At 42.3% G+C, this 21,962-nt stretch overlaps 1 protein-coding gene across 1 annotated transcript in view; it reads right to left on the bottom strand.

Moving 5' to 3' along the window:
* COLEC12 (collectin subfamily member 12) overlaps positions 1 to 21,962 on the bottom strand; it is a 102,813-nt gene that overhangs the window by 78,447 nt on the left and 2,404 nt on the right. Inside the window, exon 2 of the mRNA XM_032703672.1 lies at positions 12,048 to 12,098. Within this exon, the coding sequence (XP_032559563.1) occupies positions 12,048 to 12,098 (51 nt within the window). The remainder of the gene's footprint in view (positions 1 to 12,047; positions 12,099 to 21,962) is intronic.

Here is a 21,962-nt window from a genome sequence, read left to right on the forward strand (position 1 = left end):
AGTAAGCTATCTGATCTCCAAACTGATGGTGTTCAGGGAAAAAGAGGACATTTTTCATGAGATCATAATGAGGACAGCACTACCCTTGGTCCCTGCTGGGAACTCTGATGTTCTGGAAATAGCGGTCTCAAAAGGTGAAACATGGTCACTTAGAGGCTACAAATCCTTTTCATATATAAATCTGATAGCAAAAGGAGAGACAAGTGTCTGCCAAAAAATCCCTGCTAGGAATTTGCCTGAGTGAAGGCTGCAGCATTAGAGTGGTACCATGGCTTCCTTCCAGCAGGACTGTCCAAGGGGCACATCTGCTAAGGGGGTGATAGTCCTGTAACACATCACCCTGCAAAGCTCCTGTAACTGTTGGAATAAGGAAGAGTTTCTTAATTTAGTTTCCACTGTATTAAAAGCGTATGAAAACTACAAAAAAAAAAAAAGACATAGGAGTATTATAAAAACCCAAACAAACCTCAAACACACCCACCCTGGAAATGTCTCCCATTCACAGCTTCACTGAGTATTTTCTTTTAACTCACCACAAGTCTTCCCAGAAGAACAACTGAAAAGACATTAGACATTATTTATTTTTCTTTTTACAATATTGTTTTAAAAACCTCCCAGAAGGGAGAAAAATAAATTATTATACTGCCACATCAGCACAATCACCAAGCTCAAAATGCAGAAGACTACAGTGATCTAAGTACTCCTTTGACGCAAGATGCTTTTTAATTTCACAGTCAGCTCTTCTGCTTCCTTTTACGAAGACACTTCCACTTAGTGTCTTCTAAGTCACCTTAAACACCAACTGGACACATACATATTCTTGGCAGCTCTTTTGGTTATTTTGCGTGCTTGTTTTGGTAATCTGTTTTCATGCATGGGAAAGTTCATTCTCTATAGTAAATGAAAGGCTTTCATAAGAGGTCTTCTTTCCACTGGAGACACGACTAGAGGCCAATTGCTATTCAAACCAAGTGTAATAAAAAGGGCTTGTTGTGGAGAACACAGCTCTATTTCTTTTTATTAAAGCTCAGAACTACTCACAGTAACCTCTTGCAAGACAACTGAGAATAAAACCAGCTCCACCATGCTGTATTCCGCAAAGCAGCTTGCCAAGAATACAAGTTTCTCAGGAGTCAGGATGCAGGGCTGCAGCAGAGGACCAGATGTGGCTATTGCTACAAATGTGGGCCCTAGCCAGCACCCTCCCATCCTGCGGGTCAGCACGCATGGCGGTAACACACTGAAAGAGGTTAAAACTCATGCTGTCTCTTGGTCTGTTCCTGGCCCAGAGTCAAGGTTTCCCGAAGCAAGAGGTGAGCTGTGAAGTCTACAGGGTTTATTGGGTGCCAATCGCCCTCTGACAACAGTAGACATTTCCTGCAGCTACCAAATTTCCCTCCTGCATCCTCTTGGTGGGCTCAGTACTGAGACTAAGGCTGAGATGAGCTTTTTACCTTCTGCTGGACTATTCCAGATGTAACCCATATGGGCAGAGGGAATAATGGACGGACTTCCAGCTAAGCATAAAAAGGACAGGAGCCACCACTGTTTTCCTCCTGCTACCTCTTAAAAAGCAAAAGCAGATCATGGGTTTCCTTATGGCACCACAAAGCAGCATCTCCACAAAGCATGTTATTTTCTGCACCTTGATGAACTTGAACTGTGAGCACCACACAAAGCACAGAGATCTTCCACAGATGTGGCTTCATGCACTGCTTTGGACCCTGCAGAAAGAATAGGTCTGATCAGAGACCAGCAGAGATGGAGCAAAGAAGGGTTGAATTATAGGTCTCTGAAAAATGTTCTTTACTTTGCTTCTGTCTGATGAACCAAGGGACAACAAAGATGTCTACTCTTCTTCCTCCTGCAGTATTTCAGCTGATTCAGACCCACAGATTCCAAACTCATTACTTTGAGCCCCCAAAATTTTCTCCTAGCTTTAGCTAACCTTGACTAACTATTTAAAGAGGCATCAGTATTAGAGTTGTCAATATTATGTAAAGATTTTTCAGCTCCTCTGCAGTGAGCAGAAGAACGTGATATTTGTTTGTTTGTCTCACCTTAAAACCAAGCTACACCGCTGTTTTCCGTAAGGCACTTCAAGAAATTTTGTATAATACTGAAATATGCATACCGTCATTTTTATAAATTTGCAAAAGAAGTTAAATCATGTAATATCATTAATCAAGAAGAAATCCGTTTTCTTAAGGAGACAAGTAAGTTATTCTGTTTGAGGTAGCAAGAAGACTTGTGAGTGGGGCCTTGGAATACGGTAAGCACAAGAACCATCTCTCAGATTTTTTGCTTTCCAGACTTAGAAAACAATACGCCTAGGAACATGTTTGAAACACACATTTCCAGATGGAACCTACATGCAATTTAGTCCTACAGGTCTGTTTTTTGTACATTTGCAGTTGTGCTGTTAGGTAGCCCAACACACTGATCCAAGTGCAGTTTGGTTGTACTCACACGAAACAAAGCACAAGAAGTTTCAATATAAACATCTGTGCACGCAAGCAGTGACATGTAGCAACTTCTGGGGACAAGTGAATTTAGCTGTGCACAGATGCTATGCTGAAATCTTGACAGTGTTTGTTTGGATTAAACTGGCTTCAGACTGTGCAAAGTGTTAATTAAGGACAAGAGCTCTGACACTCCAAACTTGAGACTTACAGGTCAGATTTAAAATGAAATCACCAGTTACGTGGGACATTATATGCTGTATTACAATCTGAAGCAATTAACTTCTAGAGAGACAGGAAGAAGGAAGAAAAATATCTTTTGGCCCTATGTATTATTATTTATTGTAACCAGGCTGTCCTCCACCATATGATAAAGGAGAAATATATGTAAGGAATCTTTCAGTTAACAGTTGTCAGTACCTACACAGATGGTCTGAAATCATACCTCAACTCATTAACAAAATATAAAAGGCACGTATTTTTTCTGCCATTGAGCACTTCCAAATGTAGTGTATAGTGGCTGTAACAAGCCTGGCAAGTAAAAGCTTTTATGCCTGTTCCTGTGCTAATTCAAAATATAAACTTCAGTAGAATTTTCCATGTTTCCTGGCCAAGACCTTGGCAACAAGCACACAGATACATGTTATGTAAAGCAAATCAATAAGTGTTTTCCAAATGTTTAAAACTTCAGATTTTGAAAAATATTCAGCAAAGCCCTGTTAAGCAGACCCTAGCACCCAGATATCCATAAAAGAAAGCAATTCTGCCCTGCACCTTTATGCATTATGAAATAGCTATCAGAAAAGATGCAAAGTCCTCCTATACTAGGCCTGAATGTCTGCACAAGACTTTAAACACAAAATCTCCTTACAAGCCTCAGTTGGACTGAAGAGAAGTGGATCCCTGTGTCTCGCACTCCACCTACCACAAAAACTTCCATTAAGAGTCACAAGCTGAATCACAAAAACACATTCATGTTTTATTTATTTAAGGCATCAATCTCTCTCACTGGATGAGTGGGTGGATTTTCCAGATGCATTCCTGACCAAGCTGAAGAGTATCTGAAGGACACAAACCTCTCCACACACACATTGCACAACACTTGTCCATGCTGACTCCAGGCACTGAGCAAGACTCCTTCCCGCTCACAATGATCTCCCAACTTCTCTCTGTTTTCCAGAATCTCAGCCCACTCACTTAACCCAGGCTGAAATAGGACAAATAGAAATTTCTTGGCTCTTGGCTGCTTCAGTTAAGGTTTACCCCTATAAAGGAGGCAACTTGAGACTGGATAAAATTTTAATCCAAGCTTTCCTTTGGTTAATCTTTTGTACTGCAGCACAGCAGAGTCTGAATTGGTTTTGACTTAGCAAAGCAACATACTGTTCCTCATTAGCGTCTGCAACAGGCCAAATCAGCCTAAAGTACTTACCCATTGTTCATTTGTGCTACTCCTTTTACTGTTCTCTCTCACAGGCTTTTTTAGGCTTTCATATTCTTTCCCCAGCACTTTTATAGAATATAATACAGACAGTGTCGACAATTTGTATGTAGTAACTCAACATGGTCAGGATGGTGATGCTATTGGTCGGCATGGAAGTCCCTTCATGCAGCATTAGCTTCTTTTTGCTATCGCCATTTTAAGGACAGGTGTTTTTAAAGAGAGAGATGCCTAGGCTCCCTAAAAGTAGGTGAAATGACTCCTACCCTAGCCTTATATTCAGATTTCATATGGAAGTCAATCTTCAGACAGAAAATTTTCTGCCTGAAAAAATCAAGAAATTGGCCAAAGTACACCACCACCGCATTCACAGTGTCATTTTCCTGGGACACTGGCTGGGCTCACGGCTGCTGACTGAGATGGTGGAGGACAGCAGAGACGGTTAAGTCTGGGTCTAAGTCCTGGTTCCCAGGTTCAGGTCTGGGTGAAGCTGGTTAAGTTTCACACTTTCCTTGCAGCAGCTCCCACAGGAGCCTGGGAAACCAGGCACCAACCATGTACAGGCAGGGAACCTAATGCAATATTAAATGACGCCTCATGTCAGAACATCATGGCACTTTTGCTCTAATGCTTCTGATAGTTCAGCAGACAAAATGCTGTACTACCAATTTAATCTGATCTTTCCCCTTCCCTGGATGCTGCTGAAGTGGACAGCAAGAGATCCAAATGCTTCCTTAACTGCAGGAAGCAGGAGTGACTACAGGAGCTTTTAAGCAAGATAGCCAAAGGCAGAGAGGCTTCCTAACCTGACAGCTGGGGGCTTATCGTACAAGGCAGTGTGTGTGTCTGTCATGCTAACTTGTCTGTCTGTCTGTAGTCTGTCACGCTAATTTGTACCAACTATTTGCCTTGGTAGCTGCTAACTAAAGCCCTGAGCTCTTCCCTGTTAGTATGCTTGTTGTTCATAAACTGCTGACAAAGTAATGGCAGCAGCACCACTCTGTGCAGCCTGCGTGCTCAGGGGCCTCGCTCAATGGGATGCTGAGCGGCATTTGCAAAGGCCTCGGTGCCCTGCAAAATCAACGTTACCTCTGCTATGTCACTTAATGTGGGCTTTAGAGCTCCAGAATATTTTGAGGAAATTCCTAAGAAATGAAAGGAATCTAGGATACCAATGTAAGCAGCACTGGACAGGTATGTGTTTTATTTGCGTGTGTTGTTGGGTTCATCTAACAATATATCCTTGAGAGAATATAGCACCCCCTTTCTCACAAAACACCAGTGTCCCTGTGTTGGTGGCAGTCAGCACAGCACAGAAGCTTTCTGACAGGGAATCATTATGAAGAGGGTACAGAAAAGCCAAAGATCCATTAGCCACATCTGAGCATTTGCAACCCCAGAGTTAGCAGCATGCAGTAAAGAGCAGAGTGTAGTAGCAGCTGGCTACAAATGCAGACTTATATTTGGAATAAAGCTTCGGAGGAACTCAGGAATAATACTGGTGCGTGCTACAATCGCATGCCAGTGCTACGGAGAGTTCACTGAGGGGTATTTCCAACTATTTTTTTCTTCCTTCTCATGATGGCTTCGTATCTGAAGTTTTCATTTATCCCAGAGTTTTCCTATGTTAGTCCTTTGCATGGAAACATAATGGTATCAAGTGCTGAAAATACAATGTTTAGTTTCCTTCCAAGGCATTAATTTCACAGGTAATTTTGTTATGAAGTTGAACAGCCCAGAATGCAGCCTAGGTGTTCTGGCAGCAAGCTGATGTTACCAAACATCATTATTTGTCCAGCTAGTTTACAAGGAAATAAATACAAAATCCCCAGGTGTTGCTTACAGTGTAGCCAATGTTTTTCATTCCATTCGTAAAATACAACGTGCGGTTCAGCCCACACACCTATTTTATAGCTCTAATGAAAACTAGACAGCAAAATTCACACATAATGGTGACCATATTGCCTTTCAATTCACCCCTGTAAAAGACAGAGATTGATCAAACAGGTATTCTGCAAGCATGCTAATGCAATATATGAAGAAGCGTGTCAAGAATTTTAATTGTACTAAATAGGAAAAACCCGTAACTAAGAGAAAATAGATTGCCTACGTAACAACACACAGCTGGAATGACTTTAGTCCCCAAGGCGCTGCTAAGAGGCCTCTTTATGGGTTTGGATTAGAAGGAGAAGTGCCTTTAGCCAGGCACAGCAGGATGGGTTAGAGAGGGGTAGCCTCAAACCCACAGACCTGAACGGCTCTTCCGGCTCCTGAGCAAGTTAGCACAGTACACATAGACCTGATAACTTCTTGGATCTTGCTATTACTGCCTGGCAGTGATGGATTTCTCAGGGTGCACCAGCTATTTCCCATCTTTACAAAGACTGGTGGTTTCAAATTTGTGGTTTGGATATCCCATTTATCACACATGCCCATTGCATCACAAGAGACAGAAGCTACTGATGGGAGGGACAAACTGGCAGCATGTGGACACCCTGACAGCTCCTGGGCACAATCCTCTGCAATGGCAATACTGCACACATGTCAGCATTTGTTTATTTATTGAGACTTCAGTTCCCTGCCAACTGCTCCAGTACTGGAAGTACATACTGGAAAAGAGAAGAAAGACAAAGAAACCTTACACAGGTGGTTCCTCTGCATGCAGCCCCTGATGCTGGGACTAAAATCCCAGCAGAAACCCCAAACTCTTGAAGGTGCTGGATTCTCTCAGCTGCTCAGGACTCACCCCAGGAGAAGGTAGGTTCGACCCCCTTCTACCTTACTGGCCATGGCAATTAAAAGGGTCACTCCAAATGAAATTTCTTAGGCTAAAATGAACAGCCACACGGACACTGCCATTCAGTGAGGATTTCATTATCCCAGGACACATGCAGGCAAAATCCCCATCTGAAAAATATGACCAGATTAGTGAACTGGAAGCACCGTGCCTGACTTTATTCTGACTTTGTGAGTATGAGTGACCCTGTGACTTTTTATTAAACCACATGATTACATGCTGCAGGCATACATGTGCAAGAATGCTGGGGAAGGATGCGGCTTGTGGCACCTGAAATCCCTCACTGGTCGTTTACAAACCATAAAGAAAAGCTGACAAATTCCTAAAGCTTAGGATTTTTTTTCTTTGTTTTGTTAGGGGCTTAAGGTTTGTGTGGGTATAGCACACCACCAAGCTGATGCCAGACATTTTTTTGGTGCATGTTATTAGAGATGTGAACAATGGCCTGGATTTATCCAGAGATAAGGACAAGAATTATTCTCTCTGTTCAGTGTTAATGAAAAAATGCTTTTCATGAACTGTCACAAAATTCTGAGCCATGAATTTTGCTTACCATGGTCATGTTTGAACATTTATAGGCACAAAACCCCCGCTATTTTTTAAAAGTTTTCATTTGTGCTGTAAACCATTCACAAGGCTTTTATTAATTGTACACTCCTAAAACCTGCTAGTTGTATTCTATCAAGGGTGAAGAAATAGTATACAGCTTCTTCCTGTGTAGAATACTATAAACAATGTATAGCGAGAAAACAGTTATTGAATGGATCTAGTTCAGCTGCTCCCATGCCACTCATCAGGAGATTTTTAATAGCAGGTTTCATCACTATGTGGCAGGATGATTTATCCACTCCTGGTCCAGAAACTCCTAGATTTGACTCTTACACCTGGAATGATGCTCAGGAGCTAGACTGTCATAACTGCACAGAAGAGCCATCCTGACCCAGTCATCTCTCATATACCCTGCTAAAGATAACTAAAGAAGTACCTACCTTCCTTGAGGTAGGTACTTCTTTTTATCCCTCCTTCCCTGTCAGCTGTTGACCTAAAGAGTGTGGGGAAGACTGGAGGACCAGTGCCTTGGTGCACACTAGACCTATCTGGGGATATGAGAGACCGTCCCCTATCGACAGCTCAGCAGGGAAGAGGAAAGGTGAAGCTGAGGAGGATTCTGACTCATGATCTAGAGCATGGAGATGACCAAGATGGGTGCCTCTGTGAAGGACAGGCTTATAGCCTCCAATTCTGGCTGTGTTTGCCAAGGGCAAAGGGTAATTATCTTACTCAAGCTGTGTAGTCTTCTACTTATCTATAGTGTATTGATCCTATCTTCTGATTCCTTGGGAGGTTCAAGGATCATCCCCCTTGCTTTCAGCTATTCCATATTGTAGTGTCGCTTCAAATTATGCAATTAATAATTTCACAGTGAAAATTCTACATTAAAGACTGTATTCAGTAAAGTGCAGATTTTAAGTTCTAAAAGAAAATGCGCAACGATCTCTATTCCTTCGAAATGCCACGAGCTACGAAAATTGGATCTTCTGCCTTGGAGTCCATCAAATCCCTTCAATTCCCATGCCTGTGGTGACGACCAGAGCCTGAATTTCGAAGGAAGAGTCAAACCCTGCCGTATTTCTACCACCAAATTAGAAACTAGTCTGAACTGTCATGCCTGAGATTTAGCATCCCCAAAGCATGTCATATTCAAAGGGAAGTTTTGCCCTTTTATTCATTCTTTCCCAAAGTGGGGTGTATGTGCGGGGGTGCAAATCAGTGAGACTGATTGATGAAAGAGTTAGCATTGGTGGTAATCTGGTAGAGGAAAATCAGTGGAGAGGCTTAGCTTGCTATCTGGAGCAGATAACTTCAAAGCAGCCTGAGTAGTAACTGATGATGAAGTAGCAGGGATAAGAAACACGCTGCCTCACTTTTTCAATGCAGCAATCTGGAGGCATTGCAGCTGAGCATCACACTTCTGGCAGTGTCCCTGCACATCTGTAGCATCCATTGGAAAGAAGTAAACAGCATCAGTCAGCTGGAAAGATTGCTTTCCTCATCCTCCCTGACCCCCTGCAGCAATCTGTCCCAGGCTCAAAAAAGAAAAAATGCTGGTATGTATTTTCCTAGGATCTTTGTCTGCATCTGTAGTCAGTGTTCTTTAATATGCTAGTGTGTTATGCTTCGTATGTTTGGCTTACTATGACCAGTTAATGTTCTACTGACTAAAAAATAAATTAGCATGATAAATTCTCGGAAATTAACTCATCTGAGAAGGAAGGACAGAATGATTCAGAAAAAGGCGAAGTGCTGCAAGACAGTATGTATTCACTCCTCTTTGCAAAAGCTTCTTCCCCAAAACGAGAATTTTTGGAGAATGCCTCTCTCCTTCTCTCCTTCTGCTGATCTCTTCCTTCCTTGAACCAAACTACAGGCTCCAGCAACAAGGTAGCTAATAATAAACTCTTCAGCTGAACTCTAGGAAAGCAGTTTGGTCAAGGCTTTGCCTGCCAAATGCTGACCAACACATGTTCCCAGCTGCCAGCAGTGACTCACTGCTAGCCATGTTTTTCACAAAACAGTTGTGCTTCAGCCTTCTCCCCTTCAGAGCACGTTTTACTCCAAACATGGGCTCCCACTTCCAAACAATGGAGTCAAAGGTACTTGAGTCATGGTCCTCCTACCATGTCTCATGTCAATGGGATGTTCAAGGACTGCTCCAGTCACAATATATTAACACAACTGCTCTTACACTGTGGCTCCTGAAACAAAAACCCCACCTGTTCTCATCACTGCCCACACCAGCAGGCTGTACAGGAACAGCATTGAAATTTCTACAATGCCAGCAACCAGACAGAACAGAACTCCTTTAAAAATGACCTTTTATCAACATTTGCATAATAAAACTTGGTTCTTGCCTTGGGATTCCCCCATATTGCTGCCTTTTATCAGTGAGGACACAGGGCCAAGAGGGAACAGAACACAACTGTGACAGGAGGCATAACATCTTCTACTGGTCAGGTAGGAGCTCAAACTACTCCGCTGCATTCTGGTCCCAAGAACAAACTCTGGTACTTCACTGGAAATGCTGACTCAGCTGCCCACTGAATTTGGAGTCTTTAAAAGATGTGCAGGTCACCTTCCTGCATGGAGGAGCCCAGTGCCAGGTGGAGCAGCCAGTGCTGATGAAGGCACGTGAGTCCCACTCACTTCAGAGGTTGCTCAGAGACTGCCTGGAAATGCATCAGGGATGTTAGAAATGGCAACACACTGAGAGTCAGGTTTTCAGAAGAAGGGGAAATAACCCCTTTAGGAGACAAAAAAGCATGAACACCAGGATGCTGGTGCAGGTATGTATGGAAACCACGTCAGCCTAGCTTCTCCCTCTGCTGCCCCATGATGCTGGGAAAGATAAGGAAGGGGGTATTCGAAGAAGTTCAGGCTCCAAAATAGTATGGACAGAAGACTTCTTGAATTGGAACACTACTGAATTACACAACTCCCACCAGTGCCAATCCTATGGCTTCATGATCCCATTCTCCCTTTGGTCGAGGCCCTTCTTCTGTACTGCAGACATTTGGGACACCTCCCTGACAACAGCGACGTTGTTTTCATGAAGAATATGGCAGCTAAGGGTGGAACTACCCTGACTGCTCCTCTTGTGGTGAAATCTCCTCCCACTGCTGCCAGGCTGCTGGCTCTCTGCACCCTCCACACTGCCCCACCAAGTGCAAGAGCACACGCATTTCTGGAAATGCTCTTGCATTTCTAAGGGGAGAAATAACTCACTTTGGTAGCATCACAATATCCGTGAGGAAGAAAGAAATGAAAGCCAGTTAATATGCATAAATCTCAACATGCCACAACAGTGCACTTGTTATTGGGATAGTAAGGATAATGGAGTACCTCCTCCTGACTAAATCCTTTCGCTGTTCACTGCAAGAGCATGCTCACCAGGGATAGCTAGGTAGAGGACAACACAGAGGGAAACTGTTTCTATAGTTGTTAATGATCTTAATTTTTTTTACTCATCTGGAGGTGACAGAAATAAACAGTTAACATCTCTTCCTATTTCTCAAGGGTTTTTTTTCTTTTTTGCTATTCCAGGGCTTAATCCAGAACAACAACAACAAAAAAAAGTAGGAAAAAACCTTGTGTGCAGCCTTATGGCAGGACTTTCCAAGCCACAGATGCTGGCTCTGTGGTTGGCTGATCTATCCAAAATAAAGCTCAACAGCAGGGTGCAGTGGAGTAGTTCAGGGGGTAGAAAAGGTCATGCGAATGTGATTCCCACCTCCCAAATGCCACATCTCCTCATGCTGCCTCCCCCTGCTCCTTTTGGGATGTAAGGAATTGTTGACTTATTTTTCAGTTTTTATTTTCAGCCTGCCTTTTCTATCTGCTTGCCAAGTGGGGTCGTTGAAAGTGACTCTTGCTGCAGCCACTTTCCCAGGACATAAAAAATAAGGTGAACTATTATCCTGACAGCTTACAGTTGAAAAGGCAGCTAGCAGCTTGTATGATGAGCCTCTCTGGCTCCTCCAAGATAGAGTTGGCATTGTGGGAGCTCAGAGGCCACCATGTCACCTTCCCCTTGTCACAGGGACAGGCATCAGCCTCCCCTGGGTGAAGCTGTTGACTGCAGAGACTGAAACGTTTTCCTGAGAGAAAGAGATCACAAGAGCCTTGAAAAGAGGGGCCTTGAAAGCTGCTGACCCGCTGCGCACAGATGCGTGGCACTGCCTTCCTCACATGAGAAAGCCATTTTGGGTAAACAAACGTCAAAAAAAAGGAAAGGAGAAAAAGGAAATAAGTAACCAAGCTCATTCTAATAATTTTTGACATCAGAATGCATCCATACCATATACTTTTCTTTTGAGAGGAGTCCACAGCGTATGTCCTGGCCCAGCTGGCCGTACAACTTCTGCAAGTCTACAGAAGGTCCCATGCAACCACTCTTGGGAACACCTATAAACCCTGCTGCACATCCATGTGTGGGCTGAAGCAGTGCTCAGCTGGGCAGAGGACATGTAAGAGGCATTGACACACTTTTACAGCATGCACATTCATTGCTGTTCAGGTGTGGGCTTCATTTTCATTATGCTAATGATCAAATAATGAAACAAACCGCTGCTTGCTTCTGATCACCGCTATTTCTGAAGCCTTATGTTTGCCAAGAAAATAAATCAAGTCTAAAAATCACACTTTCCTTTGGGAAGATATTGGATTAAAGTCGATGATGGGACTGTACCTGTATGTTTTGATGCTGCCAGGAAGGAAGATTTTCATAGCAGGTGTTTGATTTACCCTAAGCACTACACGATAGCAAGATGAAAGACCTGCTGCCACTTACCAAACCTCTTGTAGCCAAAGGACTGCACCTCCTCCTCCTCTGCAAAATCGTCTGGAGAAAGAAAGACACAGCAGTAGATTATTACTACTACCACTGGAAAAAGATGGGAAGAAGTTTTTACACTTAAATGTTCATGAATTAATGTAACTTTAATTGTTTTGTTAGGCATGTTACTGATCTTCCTCTCTCTTCCTCATATCCCCACCTCTGTCTTCAAGTAGAGAAGGCAGTTCAGAGCCTTTCCCCCAACCAGAATCCCCAGCAGAACTCCAGATTACAAACTGTGCAGATTTATCACCTGGCAGCTACCGTGAGGCCTGCTTGGCCAATTAAGTACAGAGCAGAGTAGAAATGTCCCTCATCACAATGTCAGCCACAATTGTCACCAGCAGGCTGCTTGGGCAGGCTCACCCAGAGCACAGCACTCACTCCAGCCAGCTGCCTGCGCTGCGAAGGCATTGGGCTCAGGCTACACATGCACCAGTTTGGCCTTTTACACAAAGTGCCACATATAGCCATGCCAAGTAATGAGAGAGGAGTCAGAGGGGATGGTTGTCCATCCATCCACCACCTCCTATGGGCACTAGCTTGACTTGAGGATGCAAGATCCGATAAAAAATAGGAAACAGAACTGATAAACTCAAACAGACAAGAAAAATAAAAACCAAGATGGTGATGATTTTGAAGGGTCTAGAGGGGAAGCCATATGAGGAGTGGCTCAGGTCACTTGGCCTGTTCAGCCTGGAGAAAGGGAGAATGGGTGGAGACCTCATCACAGCCCACAGCTTCCTCATGAGGGGAAGAGGAGGGGCAGGCACTGATCTCTTCTCTGTGGTGACCAGAGACAGGACGCAAGGGGATGACATGAAGCTGTGTCACAGCAGGCTGGATATTAGGAAAATATCAGGTTCCCCTGGGAAGTGGTCACAGCACCAAGCCCACCTGAATTCAAGAAGCATTTGGACAATGCTCTCAGGCACATGACATGATTCTGGGGGATGCCCTGTGCAGGGCCAGGAGTTGCACTTGATGATCCTTGTGGGTCCCTTCCAACTCAGGATATTCTATGATTGACTTCATTAAGCCTTTTGATCTCATCTTTATGTTAGCAAGCAGTAATATGCTAATAATCATGATTTTATTTTGTCAGAAGCTTCATTTCTCTCTTCTTCCTTCTATCCTCTCCATTTCAGCAGCAAAGGAAAAGGCTGGCATCAGCAAAAGAAATACACCCTCGACTTCTTTAACAAAAAAAAAAAGGATATGTTTGTGTTCGTGTGTTCAGCTTCCTTCTACCAACACAATTCCTCGTTCTGCTGAATCAGGAAAGGCAAAAGCCCTGCATTATCATCAGCACAGCCTCTGCACCAGGCAACCAACTGCCAGGGAGGGCAGCACAACCCAGGCTGCTCTTCTCCCATTTCCCTATTGCCCAGAGGGAGCAGAGTAGACCCATTCCCTCTCTGACACACACCATTTTTACACTGGGAGAAGCCTCCATGGGAGTCTCTTTAAACAGGACCGAGGACGTGGCTTCCCAAGTGGCAGCCGGTGGTTCTTAGCCCACTGCCACGCTGAAGAAACACTTGTCTCTGCTGTGATTCCCAGTAGAAACATGCAGGCAAGCCTTGCCTCCATGCTGTGAAAAATGCTGCTGGCATCTCACGGCAATCCCTGCTGTCCAAACCCCAACTTCTGGGCTTTCATTTGCATTGCAGTGGCGGGGAAGCTGACTCAGCACCCCCCCGGTGCTTCAGCAGCTGCTGGTCACCTTGTGCCACCATTCCAGCACAGGATGCTGAGGAAGCTTGCAACCTTTCCATCCAGGCCTTTCCCTGACTTGAGGGGAGCAAGGGAAACAGAAGCTCAAGGGCCAGTCAAGGGGTTCACCAGAAGGGAACACTTAATGACCGGTGGAGGAAAAGCAAGCTAAATGCAGACAAACAGATGTGATGGAGTGAGAAGTCTGTGCTCAGTTAGACCTTTTTTGTCCACAGACTTAGTGTACATGATCAGACTCCTCTGCATCATGAAACTGGGCTAACTGCTGCCGCAGCTAACTTGAGCCACCACAGAGCCTTGGGGGTATGAATTCAAAGGTAAAGATTCAGTCTGCATTCAGGCTCAACAAAGCCTAAATGATTTGAGTGCATGTCCAGCAGGAAAACTGACTTGCTCCTCCTTCTGACCTGCAAGGTGCCACACACAGAGGTCTGAGGGAGACTTTGCCTGAAGCAGTAGAGGAGTCCATGAAATATAATTTTGCAGAACATCATCCTTTACTCAGACGACACTATTGACAGAACAGCTAAAAAAATATTCTTCACCAGGTAACACATTTTGCTTACTGCCAGCGATGCTCCTGTCCACATCTTAAGCTACACCTCCAATTCAGATGAACATTTGAAGTGGGAGAGCCAGTGGATGCTTCTCAGGCAAAACAAACACATGCTGGTTTTGAAGGCAGAAAGAAACCAAACCAAACAAACTCTCACAATTGTACTGAATGTTATCTGAAGACAAGGTCACCCAACAAAACATGACAAATACTAATAAACCATCAACAACCAAATTCCTCATCCCAGCAGTGAGCTACTCAGGAAAAATCTTCCCCTCTTGTGCAAAAGATAAAATGCTGCACAAAATAAGATATCTGCCCCAGAGCCCTTAGCTTCCTGCCCTCTCCTGCTATCAGGCTGTAACACAATTGCCTCCTTTGTTTCTCAAAAGTGTAACCTGGCTTATCCAATTCATATCTGATGTATACAGTCAGGCTATCTTTAAATCCTGCGGCTTCATCCCACTCCACATCTCCAAGACCTTCCTCCCAGGCTGCCAACCTCTTCCCTAGTTATCCTCTGGCCACACTTTTATAAACACATTGTTGTTTCTTTGGCCTTTTCAATATTTGCAACATATATATTTTTATATACATATATTTTAGATATTTCTATATGCAGTTTTAAAATAAAAATATAAGCTTTTCAATATTTGCAGCACTGCATGTTGTTCTTGCTAAGGATGGAGTTTTTTCTTAAGCTTTGGATACTTTATTTATTAATCTCCTAATTTTGAAGGGCACTTGTGGTGTTTGAAACAAAGAAGTGGAGACGGGCAAGGACAGTTTTGTCAATTAGTGACCCAGCTCCCTGCTCACTAAAATCTCAAACATCACATAAAACATTTTTCAGTCCCTGTGAGTTGGTCTTGCAAGGGGCAGCAACGCATTTTAGGGCAAGTCTACGAAAATTATTTAATAGACAAAGCTCAGTGGTCTTTCAGTCACAACTGCCACTAGGCACTTTGCTCAAATCATGTGCAAATATAACATTTCACAATATTAACTGTAATGTAACAAATTTAAGGAAAATAAAGATGGAAGAAATTAATAAAGCAAGCTTAGATTAAACATTCAGAAATGAACAGCATTTTGGAAAAAAGAGACTAAGATGGGTTGAAAGTCCTACTTCAGAAGAAATCTGTGTTTGAAATATTAAAATTGAAGTTGACAAACAAGTCTATAAATTTAAGTCCCAAGGCAAAGCCCTGTACCCAGCCTCCTCCTCTCCTGCCTTTTGGGCACTATAGTTCTCACTAGAGGCAGTAGAAATTTGGCCCTCTGTTCCACTGCTGGAAATATTAAAGTTTTGTCACAAGTTCTACAAAAATCTCAAAGCTTCCTGATATCTTTGCATTGGGAAAATACAAAAGAACCTAAGTTTTCATTGAAAAGGCAACAGCTTTTCTAGAGAAAACTATGAAAACATGATCTGTTATGAATTACAGAGGTTAAGAAAATACACACCAAGTAGGAAAGCAAATAATGAGAAAACCTCCAGCATGTTTTAATAACTTTCACTTTTAAAGGCAGTATCAGAAATCGGTGTGGCAGAAATTCATGAGTTTTGAGCACCAGTGGCTGATCTTAGAAAAGGAAATTTTGTTTTTACATCAGTGGTGCCCATACTTGATTGAGTTTGAAACTGGTGCAGGAGGAGTTTGTTCGACATTGTGAAAACTTTAAGTTAGAAGTATTTTTCTTTAGTTTAAATCCATCCCTTCTCAGTTACAAAGAGAATGACTGGAATGAATGCAAGTATTTCTGTTACATACATATACATTAATACACAAGCAAGGCTTATTTTCATGGGTGAAAAATATAAAGGCCAGACTCCTCCTTGAAGCAGACAATAAAACAGAATCTCTTGTTATGTCCCAGACAGAAGAATTAACTCTTTAGTGCTGGGAAGACACGCCATAATTTAGTTATAAGATGCTCTATCGAGGTCTCAGCTGTGATCAAAAAAAAAAGGGAATCCAGAATAGGAAAGACAAAGAAACGTGAAAAGCTGGTTTATTATTCCATTGACTTCTACAGAACTCTGGCAGAAGGAAGGTCCATAAAAAATGAACTTTGGGCAGAACAGAAACACATGTGAGCAACCAATTGTATTTAACTGTGTAGGGGAAGGACCACCAGAGATCTCCTGTTTCATCAGGTTTACAAGAGTCTCCTTGGATGCTACAACAGATTGTCATGGGGAGATTACAGCAGAACGCTACAAATGAGTGTCTCATTGTAGCTGAGCAGCAATACATCAGATATCTTGGGAGTCAGTGCACAGCAAGAGTTCTGGTCAAAAAAAAAAAAGCTTTGAGGTATTTTGGCAATATCTATGCCCCACCGAATACCAACACCAAATTCCACTTGCCCTGCAGTCAGAAGTTATTACTACAACACCTCTAATAAATACAGTTGTAGAGTTAAATAAGATACAGTACAATGCTTCAAGGGAGTGGGAATTACAAAAAGGCAGTTCATCTGGGGATTAACACAGCGAACAGAGGGAATTCATTTAATCTAAAACAAATTAGACCCTCATTTGATTAATTTGCTAGAGGCAAAGCAAAAATCTGTGGAGTAGAACTGTTTAATTTCTCGTTCTTAAATCTTAAATAAATTAATCATGGACCACTTATGAGTCACGCTGAGGTCAAGTAAGAAAGAGTTGGCCTGGAGCCAAGAAGGATGCTAAATCTGCCCCTGAGACTACATAGGGTCTATAACCATAGCACCACTTGATCTTGTTGCTGGAACAGCACCAGATCTGAGGAGCCTCTGGTGCAAGGTGATTTTAGGGAAGTTGTTTTCATTTTATCCCCTTCCTTTCGTGGGTGTCGTTGGCATATGGAAGGTGTTAGAGAAAGCTGCTAATGTACATGTCCAGCTGTCACCTTTTAACAGTACACCCTGCTCAGCCATTTAAACCTCAGTAACTAACGAAGCAAACAAGACCTCAGAACCATTAGAGGTGCTGGGTTGTATGGTGGCTTCTGACACATGGTATCCAATAATTTCTAGAACATTTGTGTGCCGTAAACATAAATACAAAGTCCTTGTTTAAAGACTATTTGAAGTCTTAAATAAAGATGCCAACATTCTACATTGCATTTAAAAATCTGGGGAAATCTATTCCAGGAGAGAATGAAGGCATCTGGGCTGAAAATTGCCATGCCTAAGTTTCAGTTCAGGTTTTAGAAGTTCCTTTATAACCCCCTGAAAACTTGAATTACAGTATATTAGAACCTACCCCTAAGTACCAGGCTGGGAACTCAGAACTACAAGACTAATTTGTAGTAAAAATGACATCCAGTTGTAAGAGTTTCCTTTAAAATAAATCTCCCTCTCAAATGGTTAGGGCCCTGCCTTTCCTACTGGTTTAATGGGAACTATAGAGTTATATTCCAGATATAACTCTTTTTTTTTGCAGCTCCATAAAAATCATTGTATTATTAGCAAGAACAGATTTTTACTTGTACCATTTGGAAAGAAGCTGTACCCATTAGTTGAAAATCATGATATTTCTCTCTTTGACCCATAAATCAGCATGGATGAAGAACTCTGCTCAGAACTGTGTAACAAGTGCATCTCCTTCATGAGGAGTCAGTGTCAAAAAGGTACTCCTGCCCGCTCTCTCCATCTCAGCACTCTTTTGGTGAAAAGGAGAAACTCATCCACTTGTGAGCTTTCTATAATGTTAACAACTGTTCAGACAGATGAGAACACCAAACACCAATATCGTTCTCATATCACATTTCAAAAGCTTTTTGAGCAGCCACCAGACTTATATGCATTTCTGGTCACTATTAACTGGGTCTACATTCAAAGTGCTGACCTAGAGGTGAAACAGAGCCAGCAGAAGCACAGCAAACAGCTGTGGCCTTCAGATGTTGATGACTTCATCAGTCTAATTGGTTTCCATTGGTTTTCTTAGCTTTTATTCTGGACAGTCTCCTGCTTGTGCTAATGGGCTGGTCATTTCCCTCTCTTGACAGATGCTCCATTTCACTAGTCCTCTTCTGCCTTTCTCCACTACTTTTTCCTTATAGGCTCTTCTCTCTCTGCCTCTGTTTTGATAAGCTCTCCCTCATAAAATCCTACCCCACACTTAAAACACTTCCCTATTGACAAGGTCTCCAGCTGACATGTCACACTCACAATGTCACAGTTGTTGCCATATGTGTTGTGTCCATATTATCCATCCCTTCCTTTGTCCAACTTGTCACGCAGTAAGCTCTTTGGACAGGGATTACATGGATTCTACATTTGCCGAGTATGTGGTCTTTAGGGCAGCCACGGTAGAGGTTCAGCTGAGGCAGACCTGAAAGAGATCTCCCTGCATCCCAAAGCATCCTTTGGGATGCTGTTTGAGCTTGGATTCTGACAAGACTGAGGCTTTTTCCCAGCTCTGTCCTTCAGACTGCTGATCTGAGAATTTATCTGATTTCAGTATACAGACTGAAAAAGGCAAGGTACTAGAGCATATGCTAAGACTCAGATTGTGTCTCTCATCACCTAATACATGCATAAAGCAAAACTTGGATTGTGTCTCTCATCACCTAACACATGCATAAAACAAACAAAACAAAGAATCATGACAAATGGGTGCATTTTAGTACCCTGGTCTCAATCTTCTCCCCTACTGCTATGCCCAAAAAATGCAAGCGCTCACTTTAAGAATACACAAAACCCACAGATTATGAAATTCAGAGGTGTAACAACAATGGCTCTAGTTTTGCTTTAAAGGCACAAAACGAAGCCAGTAAATAAGGGTATTTCTTGAATTAAATTTGTTAGCCTGTATGTGCCACACAGCATCATTACAGTACTGGGATCAGAAGCAGCTGCATGGTGTGGAGGGTCAACCTTAGAAGTTAAAAGTTTAAATCATATCATATTTCAGCATAATGATTTAAGAGCAAACAGATCTGTTCTCATTAGTGCACTGAAAAATCATGCCTCCCTGTCTGTATGTCAGAGGAGGCAATTAACAGCAGCATTAAAATGGCATACACATTCCTAACAACACGTCTCTATTACCTCCCATAACTCATTCACTTTGTTCCCCAGCGACGTCCCAGTCTTCACCTCAAATTTATGCACCAAAAGGGATTGCAGTTTTAGGTGGAAGCAGTCAAACTCCAAAGACAATTCATCTTAGGTTGCTCCCTCACTCATACAGACCACACTCACATTATGAGGAGGATCGGGTTCACTTTCAGTGCCTTGTAAAAAGTGTCTTTATTTTGCTTTCCAAGGGGGAGGGCTGGAAGGAGAGATTCTCTGTTCTGGCACGCAGAACCTCAGGATAAGGACCGTTTTGTGAAGCTGAAGATAACTGGGCATGCATCCTTTGCAGTACTGAACTGCTTTCATCCTTGACATTTCTTCCAGCTCTCTTTATTTTATTCTTTTATCTCTGCAAAGCCTGATCAGCTCTCTCTCTGAAAGATTACCTTTCCCTCCTTATCCTAGCAGGCAAAAGTGTCAAGCTCTGGGCACAACGGTCTTTGTGAATCTAAGCAAACTCTTTAGTGGTTGTGACAAAAAAGGGGCTCTGTTCAGCCCTCAACTGTAGTGAAATCAGTCTAAAATAAATTTATGTTATCCAAAGTAGGAGAAGAAAGAGGCACAGGAGATTTTAGACAACTCCCTTCTTCACAGGGATAGGCTTGCCCATGCTATTCTTCGTCCTGTATGGCTCGGAAAAGTAGAAGATTGAAAGCAAAGATGAACAATTACAACTTCTTACTGAAAATACTCCTGTCATAAATAGCTTATATGTTAATTCTGCTCAATATCCTTTGCAGATGTACAGTAATATTTCTATCTGTGCAATAACAGATTTCTCTTGTAATTTCATAGCTTCTAATACTCTGTTTTCCTCTGTATCATTATCAAGAATATACTTCAATGCACGTTTGCATCTTTCTTATCCATATGTTAAAAATCCTTTGTGCTACCAACCGCTTCAGCACACACACTGACTGTATAGTAGCATTGCTCAGGATTTGTTCTGCGTTGTATCACACATTTATTATAATTGCTCATGCCTTTGAACTTCTGTGTTAGGGTCCTGTGACATGTCCAACACACACCACTCAGACCTCCTGCATATGTTTCATGTTTATGTCACTATATTCATATAAGCTCTGTTATAACTGAACTAAGTAAAGGTTACTGGATCACTCCACTTCTAATCCTTGGGTTTCAGATGCTTTCTGACTGTTGCAAAACGCTCTGGACTGGATTTTTTTAAAATTCATAGTTTGAAGTTTCTACCCAGGGAAGACCTGTTTGCAGATTACTGTTTGTTTGATTTGGTGCACACAAAGATGAGAGAGAGAAAGAAAGAGAAAATGTAGGCTTTACCTGCAGATTACATCCAGGCTCCAAGATAAGACACAGAAGGGACAATTTTAGCAATACAGGCTGATATCTCATTAATTGTCTGATAAAGCATTCACTGTATAAGACCAACTTGGGGTAAACTGAACTGGCATACCCTGTGAAAGGTCAATGTGCTGTATCTACTGAAAACTGTGCAGTAAGCACATTAAGATACCCTTAAAGTAAACTAGTTGAGGCTAAGAAAGCTGGGCTTTCAGTCTAGGCCATTCCTGAGGCAGTACAGGCACCACTGATTTCTGTGGAACACTACCAAGGACAAACCTGTTTCTTCCTGTGCATCTTTCTTATCAAATGAGAGAACAGGGTATTCAGTCACATTCCAGTTCTCAAGCACAGGATCCCAAATAATTTGTCCTCCAGTACCATCATTATACAAGGAGTACATAGCAAGGTGCTTATGATGGCAGAGGAAGAGAAGGAGGAGGAGGAGAAGAAGCAGGAGACGGAGGAGGAGGTAGGGTAAGCAGCAGAGGTGGAGGAGTAGTGGGAAGAAGCAGTTAAGCTACTTTGGATTTTAATATTAAGAGCTTCTCTGTCATCCTGGAGCAATAGTCCCAAAATGACCACCTTGACTTTGTCATTGCTCGATTTTGGGCATTAGTATTAAGTCATTATGCAAACAGTATCCACATTTCAGTTGAAAATACTTATTACCAGCACTGCCATGACAGCAGTGATTACAGATAGAGTTTAAAGTAGTAATTACAAAATATATCACAGATATATGGGAAGAAGTTCTCAGTTTTAACAATGCTTGTTCCTATTTTAAATTAGGACCAATGTTTTCAAACATATGGTGGTGTTTGACTATGAGGAAGCTGCTTTCATTTGTTTCCCAGGCAACAAATACTCCTTCATACCCCAATAAATAACTACAACTTAGAAGTATCATTTGATAAAGATAAATCTGACCCTAAAGCAGTCAAGTCCTTATATAAATCACATGAATTATTAGTAAAAAAATATCACAAAGTTTGTGAGCTCAGTGTTGCTTGCTGGAAATAAAACTGCCAGCATATTATACGTAATTTGTTTTACTGATTTAAAACATAACACATTACGAATACCAGCAATGGGAAATATAATTTATTCCTTACAGATATTTAGTGATGTAATTATTTAGATATTCCTCCATTCTCCAGAGAGGGTAGATACAGAGACAG

This window comes from Chiroxiphia lanceolata, chromosome 1 (genome assembly GCF_009829145.1).
Source record: "Chiroxiphia lanceolata isolate bChiLan1 chromosome 1, bChiLan1.pri, whole genome shotgun sequence".
In the NCBI taxonomy this organism is placed as follows: domain Eukaryota; kingdom Metazoa; phylum Chordata; class Aves; order Passeriformes; family Pipridae; genus Chiroxiphia; species Chiroxiphia lanceolata.